Consider the following 12500-nt stretch of genomic DNA (forward strand, 5'->3'; position numbering starts at 1 on the left):
CATTCAGAATCAGATATGTGTTAGGGAGTCAGGTGGCTGAGCGGTGAGGGAATCAGGCTAGTCATCTGAAGGTTGCCAGTTCGATTCCTGGCCGTGCCAAATGATGCTGTGTCCTTGGGCAAGGCACTTCACCCTACTTGCTTCAGGGGGAATGTCCCTGTACTTACTGTAAGTCGCTCTGGAATAAGACCTTCTGCTAAAATCACTACATGTAAAAATGCGTTGCTACCCAGGCTGGCGCACCCATACCTGTTCTCAGTGTTAGTGTTACATAGGCCCTGTGTTTAACACAGAGCCATGGTAAACCTGCAATTAGCCTTTATAGAAATGGTTTCCCAGGTAGTTAGAATGAACAGCTTGTTATGTTCATTAAATACCACCGTGCATGTCCCTACACCTGCTGGAGCTCCACACAGCCTGTTAGCACCACAGGAGTCAAACCACAAACAGGCTTGTTACAACGAGAATCAAACAAACACACACAAGCACAAATACTCGAAGACACTCGGTAAAGCAAGTTTTAACCATGGCATCAAAACAGCGATTCTAAGTGACCCACCTGTTGAACTTCCCGTGTTGAACCAGCCTTAACTAAAAGATCAATCCCGTAGAGGACGAGGTGAAATAACTAAATAAAATGGAGGGGTGGTCTTCAGTCACATGATTACTCTTGGTATGGGGGGGTTGACTAGGAGAGAGAGGGAGGGGCGGGCGGGCGGGGCAGGCGGGGCGAGGGAGCTTGACCAACTCTGTGCCAGGCACCCTCTGAACATGCTGGCTGGCAGCATTGTGTGTGTGTGTGTGTGTGTTTGTGTGAGTGAGTGTGTGCGTGTCTTTCAGCCATTGTTGCTTCCTTCTGCCGCTACAGCCCTTAGCTTTGTGTGGTTCCCCATGGGGCACAATTAAGACCTCACACACAATAAACTCCAGCAGCAATTAAAGCAGCCATTAAAGAGAGAAGGAGCGAGAGAGAAGTGGAGGAAAAGACAGAGAGATGAAAGAAGAAAAAAAGAGAGGGAGAAAGAGACAGACAGAAAAAAAGAGAAAGAGAGATGACTACTCCAAAGTTTCTCCCCCACAGCAGGAGTAGGAGGAAGAGGGAGAAGAAGGAGGAGGAGGGAGGAGGGAGGGGAGGAGGAATACTCATTACAGACAGCCAGCTACGGATGAGACCAGGCTGGAATAAAGACAGGAGATTCTGCATTGGCTCCACCGCAGAATACCATCCCTGCATCAGTAAGGGGGAGGGCTCAGCCAGGGGATCTAGGGAAGACTAATCGAGCCCAGAGTGGAGGACTGCAGTATGTGCGAGTTGTGCGGTGTGTGTGCATTCGCATGTGTGTGTGTGTGCTCCACTCACCTGGAGCTGCTGTGCGTGTGTGTTTGGGTGTGTGTGAATACGTGCATGCGCTCCCCTCACCTGTAGCTGGTGTTGTCGGAGCAGGGGTGGTGCGCGCGCACCACCACGAACACGTGCTGGAAGTGGGAGCGGATGTTTTTGGGCGTGAAGGGCAGCGCCCCGGGCTCCTGGAACACGATGGTGACGATGTCGTTCCCAATGTGGCGCTTCCGCAGCAACTGGAAGGGTAAGACACAGGGACGAAGGACTTAGGAGGAACTTCAGGAAGGAACGAGCTTTTGGGAAACAGTGGTGGATAACGAGTGCGATCAAACGGCTAGACCAAAACTGCGCCGCCTGAATTGTTACATTATCATCGGAAGATCGCTTTCGCTGATGAAATGTGTTTCAAACTCTATTACCACAGGTGTCCCTGCTGCCTAGGGAAAGGGCCGGTCCTCTACAGCCAGCCTTGAAACCCTGTCCTACCTGCTGTTTGTTGTGTGGGCGTACACAGTGCTGTGTCCTACCTGCTGTTTGTTGTTGGGGGTGTAGGGCAGCATGGTGGAGACGTGGAACATGATCTCATAGTCCTTGTAGGAGGTGTACAGGGAGTGGGTTCCTGTGGAGTCAGCTGCAGGAGAGACAGACAGGTGGAGACAGACAGGTGGAGACAGACAGGTGGAGGTTAACCACAGAGGTCTGCTTCCTGTGACTCGCTGTTCAACGGAGAGTCAACAAGATAGCCTGGTCTGAATCGTGTGCCCTGTTGGAAGGCCCCCGGGTTGGTTGTTCAGATAGACCATGACTATTAGGGGTGGGGGGAAATATCGATTCACATTCGAATCATGATTCAGTCTTCTAGCGATTCACACATTTCCAAAAATTTTTTTTTAAATATATGTTTTTTATTTATTTATTGTGAATCGATTTTTAATCGAATTGTGACCCCAGGAATCAAATTGAATTGTGAGGTACCAAAAGATTCCCACCCACTCTTTTAGTCTCCTCTCTTTCACCACTCTCTCACAACTGGAGACACCTCATATCTAAAGAACCAGAGTGACTGTTCCGAGCAGCATTGGCAGATTTGGTTCTTGTGGCTCATAACAGGCAGAGAGGGGGGGGGGGGAGGAGACAGAGAGCCAGAGGGGAAGGACGGGCTGAGAGTCGGAGAGAGGGAGAGGTGCCAGAGGAAGGTCGGGCGGACTGGGAATGCGAGTGCGTGATCAGAGCACGTCCCCTCGCGTGCTGCTAGGGGCCGACAGAGGAATCTGGAGCGCTGCCAACCCTGCCACAACATGCCTCCCCACGTCTCATCACAGAGAGAGAATTAGTCTGGATGAGAGGGGGAGAGCAAAGGGGCGGGGGGGGAGGGGGAGAGAGGGGGGCATAGAAGGAGGACAGGAGGTAAGGGGGGGAAGCTGCTGGACAAGGAGGGAGGGAGAGTTACACGTTAGGCAGGACCAGAACAAGGGAGAAAGGGGAGAGGATGGGAGAGGGATGAGTGGAGAAGGAAGATTTGGGCGAGGACGGTGAGAGGACGGCCCCTGCCTGACTGGAAGAGGACGGAGGGGCAGAGGTCAGGAGGTCACACTCAGGACGGACGCCCTCCCCCCCCGGAAGGTCGAGTGTGCACTGAAGAAAGAGCGTGCGAAGTGGCTCGCAGGATTGAGCAGCAGATGGTTCTGAAGCGACAAGTGTGTTCAAATCAAATCAAATGTATTTGTATAGCCCTTTTTACACGCAAGCATGTCACAGAGGGCTTCACATATGCCCATAGAACTGCCCCTCAATCAACCTAAACCCTCAAGGAAGACAAGGAAAAACTCCCAGAAAAACTCCCAACAGGAGAACAAATGGAAGAAACCTGGGGGAAACCGTGTGTTCAAAGTGGGTGCGTGTGTGCGGTGGGTGGGTGGCTGGGTTGGTAAGGTGTGCGTGTGGAGGCGCTAGCCCACGTACTCTTGGTGTCCAGCTGGGCGCGGTACTTGCTGAAGCCCTTCAGACGGACCTTGTCCCCCAGCAGCTGCAGGAACTCCTCCAGGGCGGGGCCGGATGCCTCGTTGTTGTACATCTCCTCCTCGCTGCTCTGGCCCGCAGCACAGTACATCACCCCAACCTTGAGCTGGAAGCTCAGCTGCAGGGACAGCACAGAGCAGGGACACACACACACACACGCACACACAGATTTACATCTCATCTTCCTCGAAATCCTTTAACAATGTTTGTTCTGGTAAAGATTGTCCGCGTGCCTCGGTCTTGAAAGCATAAAACCTGTGTGTCTGAGTGCACGTGTGTTTGTTTTGTATGTTTATATAAGAGTTTGATAAGAGTGTGTGTGTGTGTGTGTGTATAGGTGCCTGTGTGTGTGTGTATAGGTGCCTGTGTGTGTGTGTGTGTGTGTGTGTGTGTGTGTGTATAGGTGCCTGTGTGTGTGTGTATAGGTGCCTGTGTGTGTGTGTATAGGTGCCTGTGTGTGTGTGTGTAGGTGCCTGTGTGTGTGTGTGTGTGTGTGTGTGTGTGTGTGTGTGTGTGTGTGTGTGCGTCCCGTGCCCCTCCTCACCCCCTGCTCGTCCAGCTTCATGAGCTGCTCTGTGACCTTGGGGGTGTTGAGTGCCAGACGCAGGCAGTGAGCGTTGAGCTCAGGCACCAGGTACTCCAGCACCTCCTTCAGAGGCAGGCCCCGCGCCAGGCCGTGCTTGGAGGTGGAGGGCACCGCGTCCTCCAGGATGGACCCACGCAGGGTGTTCAGCTGGGGGGGGGGATGGGGGGGGGGGGGACAGGGTGAGGGAGGCCAGAGAATGACGGAGGGATGAGAAAAAAGGGACACAGATGAATAATTCAGGTCGGAGCCATCATGGTGGCGTGTGTTCACCAGGTCAATAAATTCTTCTCTGAGGATACCACTGCAAACTGTCACTGAGTTATATAAGCTGAGAGCAGAGAGGAGTAGAGTACAGTAGAGAAAAGTAGAGAAGAAGTTTCACGGAAGAGCACCACAGAATTATGAGCGCGTGCACAGTTTGTACCGAGAGACAGACAGAGAGAAAGAGAGAGAAAGGCAGAGAGAGACAGAGAGAGAGAAAGAGAGAGAAAGGCAGAGAGAGACAGAGAGAGAAGAAGAGAGAGAAAGAGAGATGGGGCGAGAGAGAGAGAGACCATGCTTTCTGTTACTCTCTCTAAGTTCTCGGCTGCTCAGTGTTGTTCACATGGATCCACTCGAGGCTAAAAACAACTAGAGAAGGAAGATGAATAAAACAGAAGCCATTGGACCAAGGCTGCTCCTGCAGTCTGGAGTAAATAAACACAGTGTAGTCCCCAGGCTCTCACAGATACGGGTGTGTGTGTGTGTGTGTGTCTATGCACACACATTAAACCTCCAGGTAAAAGGACCTCCAAGGCCAGCGTCTAAGCTCCAGTGGTGAAGAGGACCCGGTGCTCAGGACATAACTGTTCTCCCATCACCATCCCAGCCCACACACTCCTACACACTCTCACGCCTGCCCACCTTCCTGGCTGAAAATAGCAATGACAAGAGAGGAATGGAGTAGGGGAGAGGATAATAGACAAGTGGGGGAGGGGGACAGGAAATAGAAGAACAAAAAAAAAGAGGGCAGCACACTGGTTTGTGCGTCACGTCGACAGAGCAGTGAGTGTTCTGGCTGGGGAGCTGGCTATCTGCAGGCTGCCTGCTTCCACAGCCTTAATGAAGGCCAGCTTCCACTCAGCCCAAAGGCCTCCTGCTATGGTTTAGTCTGCTTTACTGAGGAAGAGTCTGTGCTGCCAGTCTCTGAGGTGTGAGTGCTCGAGAGGGGAGGAGGGGAGAGGAGCAGGGGAGGAGGCTTTATGGTCTCTCAGTCCTCACAGATGAGAAGACCTTCTATGTTCCCTACCTCGCTGGTCCTGAAGATGACCCGGTAGTTGTACTGCTGGCCGTGTTCCTTGTGCTCCTCCAGCTTCTCTCTGCGCAGGCTCACTGCTACTGGGCCCAGCGTCTCGTCCACTCCCAGGTAGGTCCAGTGCTCTGACGGGAGGGAGGGAGAAACAGAGGGCCAGGTTACAAGACGATGTTGGAGAAAACAGGAAAATAAAATATAAAAGTTGCCTCTCTCTCTCTCACCTCTCAGGTAGAAGCCCTTCCTGTAGTAGTAGGAGCCCAGGTCCACATGTTCCATGATATAGCGCTTGGTCCTGTCGGCGTGCAGGCCTGGCCCGTCCTTGGCTGCCTCCAGCACGGCCACGCCGGCGTTGGTGTAGTGGGTGCTGAGGAGGGCCTCCAGGGGCCCCGCCTCCTCCGAGCCCGACGACCCCCCCGAGCTGCCCCCGCTGCCGATGCTGCCCTGCTGTTGGGGGGAGGGGGGGGACAGTGTGTGTGTGAGTGGGGGGGTTGCGTGTGAGGGGTGTGTGTGTGTACAGTATGTGTGTGTGTGTGTGTGTGTGTGTGTGGAGGGGGGAGGTTCATGTTACAGGGGGAAGGTAAATTCAGTAGAGATCTGGGGATCGAAACCACGTTCAAACACAGCATCGAAAGCCTACCCGTTATAGACCCTGTAAAACTTTGATTGTATTCTCTAACGTCTTACAACATCTGCCCAACCTCCATGTCGGTCCTGGTTAGGGCTGCTGCTGGGCTGCCTACCTGCTTGGAGGCACAGATGCTCCTGTCCCCCTCCCCCCCGATCTCGTTCCGGAAGCAGGGGCAGTTGAGCAGCAGCTCGTTGCTCCTCTCGTCGCCGGGGTCCAGGGCGGGGTTGGGGGCGTGTCCCGGCCCCTCCTTGGCGTTCAGCTCCTCCTGGGACCCGCAGGGTGAGCCGTACCCGCTCCCGCTCTGATTGGACGAGAGGGAGGAAGTGGCGGAGGCCGAGGCGGCGGCGGCGGCCGAGGCTCCCGTGGTCGTGTTCTTCCGCTTGACCACCGACTGGCGGCTCTGCACCACCTCGTTGAGGTCGAACAGGAGGGACTGCACGTCATAGTGAGAGAAGCCCTTCTGGCACGCCCACGGCCTGGGCGGGGGCCCCGCCTCCTCCCCCCGGCACCCGTCTTCCGCGTCCGACCCCGCCCGCGACGAGTCGCCCTCCGCCTTCACGCTGCGGAGCTTCCGGAAGATGGACTCGCCGCCCGTCTCCGACTTGGATCTCCTCTTCAGGTGCTTCTCCCGGTCCTTCAGCCGGCTAGCTGGGCTGCCCCGGGCCGGACCCAGGGGCCCGTCGGGCAGGTCCAGGGCAGCCTGCTTGACAGGGGCCACGGTCAGCATCTCCCCCAGCCTGTCGGGGGCCGGGCTGCGCTGGTCGGGGATGTCGGTGGAGTGGTAGCCCTTCAGCATGTCGAAGAAGCTCTCCCCGGACACGCCGTGCTTGTCGATGGAGGACGTGCTGCCGTACTCGCGGTGCATGGGCGTCCAGCCCGAGAAGGACCAGCCCTCGCTGCCGTCGCCGTCCAGCTCGCTGATGGTGATGTCGCTGTTGCTGCGCTGGCGGATGCGCCGCATGCCCTTGCGCGGCGAGCCCAGGTAGCCGTCCGGGGACAGGAAGCGGTTGTCCTTGCCCTTGCTCTGCATCTTGTTCTTCAGCGTGTTGTGGATGTTCCTCAGCATGGACGAGTCCTGCGGGCTGATCAGGTGACCCAGCTTGGCCGACAGGTTGCTATGGGCCGTCGACGCGCTGCCGCCCCCTCCGCCTCTTTCCTTCTCTCGTTCCCTTTCTCCACCTCCACTTCCTCCTCCTCCCAAACTACCACTTCCTCCTCCTCCCAAACTACCACTTCCTCCTCCTCCACTTCCTCCAGAGTTGGAGGAGGTGGTGGAACCGGGGGAGTCCGTCTCCACGGTGATGTGCCACAGCCCGCCCCCCCCGTCCTTCCTGGGGGGCCAATCTGCGACGCGGGCGCGCACCCCCATCTTGGGCACGCCGGGCGTGGCGGCGGCGGCGGCGGCGGAGGAGGAGATGTGGGCGCTCTCGCTGCGAGGGGGCGGGGCTCCGCCGTTGGGCAGGCGCAGGCGGCGGGTGTAGAACTCGTCCGAGGCGGGGACGGAACCCCCGACCGAGCGCTCCGTCTGGGAACGCTTCAGGCTCGTCATGGCGACGCTGAGGGAGGGTTGGGGGGGGGGTGAGGGGTGAGGTTCAGCAGAGGAGCTGGACCATCGTTTCCATGAAGAGGAGGGCAGACAAAGCCTCACAAAGCATGGGCCGCTGGGAGGACTGGAGGGAGAGAGGGAGGGAGAGAGAGGGAGATGAGTCAATCTGCCATTGGGTGATATTCTAGGTGGAATATTATTGCAGCAGTGCAGCAGAGAGCCGTGCCTGCACCTTGAGGGAGGCTGAGATGAAGGCTGATGGAGGGCTGGAGAAGACCTGGTCTGCTGGACCCCTAGATAAGCTTACTGGACTGCATTCTGGGGTAGGGAGAGGGAGGGAAACGGAGAGAGAGCAAGAGAGAGAAAGAAGGGTTAAATAGCTACAGTAACCTGTTACTCACTGTTCCACACAATCAAAACAACCTTAGTGGATTGTATTATAAAGGCCAGCTAGCTGACTATGCAGCAAAGTATTAACTATGCAAGAGAGAGTACACTACACTACATATCGGTAAAAGTATCAGACAGAACAACAATAAGCCATTCACCGTTTGGAACAACGTTTCAACCGTTTGGATGAGTCCATCACCACGGAGATCACCATGGAGATCCCCATGGAGATAAAGAGCATCTCTCTTAGATCTGTGTGGTATATGTGTGTCAGTCAGTCAGCTGGTGCGTGTCACACCAACAGGCTGTGTTCCAACAGAGCAGATGGGCCATTCCCTCATGAGGAACCTGCTTTACGTCTTCATCGCTATGGCAGCCATATGCAGCCTATCCTAAACTCTCCATGGATTTGGGCCCAAGACCAGATTTCCGGCAGACTCCTGTCCATGAGACCACAGCCAATCAGGGGGTTATTAAGTTAGTGCTCCCCAGGATCTCACGGCTGGTTCTCCCAACCAGGAGAAATGTAATAGGCACAGACTGTCACTGCTATTCCTGCAATGCTGCCCAAATAGTAACCAACAGACAGACTGTTCATAACACCATTCAGATAAGTAAACTATACCCGGTTCAGTGTTAGTCTCCCATCTGTTGCTAATACAAAGCCAAACGTTTTGTTTTTCTAGTTCATTAGCTTAGCCTCTCTCTTCCTTTTCCACCCCTTCTCCCTCTCCTTTTCCATTTCTCCCTGTCTTTCTCCCTGTCTTTCTCCCTGTCTTTCTCCCTCTCCTCTACGTTGTGTTTTCACAGACACAGCTCTGGTACTTCTTGTAACACAGGGAGTTTGAAGTCTATCCTGCGAATAAATTAAAAAGCTCAAAGAACATTTCACTTTCCATTCACAGGCAGGGATGTGTGATTGTGTCGTCCCCCGTCCCCCCCTCCAGTGGGCTGTTGGAAAGGGTGAGGCTGGCTCCCTGCTGAGCACGGGGACTGAAGGGAGGATGAAGTGAGGATGGGTGGTGACCTGAGCTGCACTCACACGTGATTAGCCCCTCGCGTCCTCCTACCATGCCCAGACCACAGCACATCCTCACAGGCCTAATCACTCGCACAAACTTTCTCATTCACATTCCCTGCACAGACCAAGACTGGGCCGTGTAAACAGAGAGGGTCCCATGAGGATGGCTCTCTTCCACCACGACAGGAAGCAGCTCATCTCACTAATGATGACTACAACTCTGCCTTCCACACACAGCAGCCTGACGTCCAAATGAGTCCTTAAAGACCCAAGGCACCTCAGGAGCATGGCTCCTGCTCCTTAACAATGAAGTTCCTGGGGGAAGAGGGGTGGGGTGGGGGGGGGGGGGGGGGGGGGGGGGGGGGGGGGGCGGGGGGTGTTCATACCGTAAGTAGCATGGAGGGGGTACAACAGTGACAGAGAGAGGGCGAGCAGAGAGAGAATGTACAGGGGAAGATCAAGCATCCTAAGTGCATAGTTCTAACAGTATTGGGGTGGTCAGAGTTGTGTATTTCTAGGTCTCAGTTGATAACTGTGGTTGACTCTGATTGATGACCTCAAAATGGGGATGTAAGTTCCATTAAGAACGAAAAATGGTGAAAAGATAAAAAACTGGGCCTAATTTTAAACCACTTAAATGTCCATTGACAAAGCAGGCCTGCTAACTGTACCCTGTTGAGCCCCCGAGGGGATGACAGGAGGGCAAGCAATCAGAGGAGTGCTGCTGCTAGTGTGGGGCTGTGTGTGGGGCTGTGTGTGGTGTAGATGAGGCTGTGTGTGTGTGCGTGTGTGTGGGGCTGTGTGTGGGGTGTGTGGTGTAGATGGGGCTGTGTGTGTGTGGTGTGTGCGTGTGTGTGAGGCTGAGTGCCCAGGTTTGGAGGCGGGTGGCACTGTGGTGGAGTATGTCAGATGCCACTGGCCCGGACAGCCATGCAGGTCAACACCCAGTGGGGAGGACCAAGGCTGGCTACACAGATACACACAAACATTCCCTTTTTTGATCCAGTGCACCGTTTAGGGAACAGGAGGTCTCTCTCTGTCACCGTGGTGACTGGAGACCATCAACATGGTCTCTCTCTCATCAACAGACAGTCACACTTCCAAATGCCAGTCTGCTCCGTATCCCAGCAACCACCTGGATTCTGTCTCTCTGTCTGCTGAAGATGTGGACGGCAATCAGAGAGGGAGAAAGCATAGAGGGGGAAAGCATAGAGACAGAGAGAGAGACAGAGAGAGAGAGACAGAGAGAGACAGAGAGAGAGACAGAGAGAGAGACAGAGAGAGAGACAGAGAGAGAGACAGAGAGAGGGACAGAGAGAGACATAGAGAGACAGAGACAGAGAGAGACAGACAGAGAGAGACAGAGATACAGAGAGACAGAGAGAGACAGACAGAGAGAGACAGAGACAGAGATACAGAGAGACAGAGAGAGAGACAGAGAGAGAGACAGAGAGAGACAGAGAGAGAGAAAGACAGAGAGAGACAGAGACAGAGAGAGACATAGAGAGAGACAGAGAGAGAGACAGAGAGAGAGACAGAGAGAGACAGAGAGAGACAGAGACAGAGAGAGACATAGAGAGAGACAGAGAGAGACAGAGAGAGAGACAGAGACAGACAGAGACAGAGAGAGAGAGAGAGAGAGAGAGACAGAGAGAGACAGAGAGAGAGAGACAGAGACAGAGAGAGACAGAGAGAGAGAGACAGAGACAGAGAGAGACAGAGAGAGACACAGAGAGACACAGAGAGAGACAGAGAGAGACAGAGAGAGACATAGAGAGAGACAGAGAGAGAGACAGACAGAGACAGAGATACAGAGAGACAGAAAGAGAGAGAAGGGAGAGAGAGCGCATGACATTATACAGTCATATCAGCCCAATTACCCTGGCAGGTGCGTAGTAACCTTTCTAACTACTGGCTGCTAGGGGGGTGATCAGGTGGCTAATGCTAAAGTCCCTCCTGTACAACACCTCCACACTGAAGACATCCATGCAGGGGTCGGGACAAGGGAACAAGGCGTGACACGGAACCTTATGAGCCAGGGAGCGGGTCACGTGTGACTGGGATTGGCCTGGCCTGGCCATCGCACACGCAAGAACAGAACACTGGGAAGTGAAGTCAGCTGACTCACTTAACCCTATGTTTGGAGTCACGACGTGTCGCCATGACAACCGGGACCATGAGGTCATGTTACTGGGAAGGAACTTTGAGCACACAGCTTGCCTAACCCCCACTCAACAAAACCACTCCCTCGCTGGAACAATTCCTGCTGTGATCTAACAGAGGCTGTTGGCAGGGAGCAGAACTTGCACCCTCATTGTGACATCATACAGGACTTGATGGTGACATGAGTTTTTGTGGGAGCAAATAAATAAACTGAAGTCATTATGGTGTCACATTATGATGTCACTTCACCTAGCGTCCCTAAAGGACGGTTTGTGAATGATTTTCGAGGAAGGTGATTGGTTGGAGGAGTTGGAGGAGTCCTGGGGGCTGGGCTGAAGGCCGAGAGGCAGCAGAGGCAGCAGAGGCAGCAGAGGCAGCAGACAGGTGCTGCAGAGGGCCGGGAGGCCTGCGCTGCAGAATGAGTCACAAACAGCTGGCAAATGACAGAGCAGCTGTGACTGACAGACAGCCAGACAGCCAGACAGGCCCAGGGACGGACGCAGGCTAGGGCTGGCACAGAGGCCGTCATGACTAACAATGAGACCGAGGTGTCGCTTGAAGGTTGTCAGACACAGTCAGAGAAAAGCCTGGAGGAGTGAGAGAGCAATGGCCAAGGCATCTCAAAGAGGCTCACTAAACGGAGGGACACGTTTCCTATCTTGGGCATGTTCCTGTTCATGTCTCATGTTGTAGAGACTCCAGACAACAGAGGAAGCTCATGTGGAGATCTTACTAGAGGTGGCAACAGTACACACATGCGTCAGTCAAGTAGAAGTAAAGATACTCATGTTTAAAAAGACTCTGGTAAGAATGGAAGTGCTGATTACTTTACTTGAGTGAAAAAGTGTAAGTGAAAAAAAGATTTGTTGCACTTTTTTCCCTACATTTTGAAAATCCCCCCCCCCCCCACACACACACACACACACATTTTTTCAAAAAGTGAACTTTTTAAATATTTGTAAATCTTTTTGTCGAAAGAGGGAGAAGATGAAGGAGGTGTCCCACACCAATAAAGAACTGGCGATCACAGACGTGTCTCTGCATGCCACACACACGTCACTCACATGTAAGTCACTGCCCACCTGGAAGTCGACAGTTGAGACACACTGACTCCATCTGGGCTCTGACAGTCTTGTCACACATCAGCTGTCTGGCGTGACGTTGCATAACAGTGTGGTAGAAGCAGACAGGAGAGGGGTGTGTGTGTGTGTGTGTGAAGCTAAATTGTACCTAAAGCACCTCAGGCCTAAGATAAAACCCAGACTATGAGTCACACATGCAGCACACCTACACTGTACACAGGTGCCTGGACACTGACAAACACACACACACACAGTGTACACCAGCTCAATGACAGATGATCATAGGCTTCCTCTCTCACAGAGGGGGGGGGGGGGGGGGGTTTCAAAGGCTCGTCAGCCCTCCACCCTTCTGAACACTTTGTGGTCCAAGTTCTCTGTGTGCTTTTGCAGGAGATGTGAGAGAATCTGTGTTCAGTTACGCCATGAAGG

At 54.0% G+C, this 12500-nt stretch overlaps 1 protein-coding gene across 1 annotated transcript in view; it reads right to left on the reverse strand.

Moving 5' to 3' along the window:
* Nucleotides 1–12500, reverse strand: part of sipa1l1 (signal-induced proliferation-associated 1 like 1) — a 50233-nt gene that overhangs the window by 8702 nt on the left and 29031 nt on the right. The window contains exons 3-10 of the mRNA XM_047022137.1: nucleotides 7648–7733; nucleotides 5982–7539; nucleotides 5463–5685; nucleotides 5236–5366; nucleotides 3906–4094; nucleotides 3305–3479; nucleotides 1870–1973; nucleotides 1419–1578 (exon numbers count right to left, since the gene is read on the reverse strand). Coding sequence (XP_046878093.1) covers nucleotides 1419–1578; nucleotides 1870–1973; nucleotides 3305–3479; nucleotides 3906–4094; nucleotides 5236–5366; nucleotides 5463–5685; nucleotides 5982–7418 — 2419 coding nt within the window. The 5' untranslated portion in view covers nucleotides 7419–7539; nucleotides 7648–7733. The remainder of the gene's footprint in view (nucleotides 1–1418; nucleotides 1579–1869; nucleotides 1974–3304; nucleotides 3480–3905; nucleotides 4095–5235; nucleotides 5367–5462; nucleotides 5686–5981; nucleotides 7540–7647; nucleotides 7734–12500) is intronic.

This window comes from Hypomesus transpacificus, chromosome 6 (genome assembly GCF_021917145.1).
Source record: "Hypomesus transpacificus isolate Combined female chromosome 6, fHypTra1, whole genome shotgun sequence".
Classification (NCBI taxonomy): domain Eukaryota; kingdom Metazoa; phylum Chordata; class Actinopteri; order Osmeriformes; family Osmeridae; genus Hypomesus; species Hypomesus transpacificus.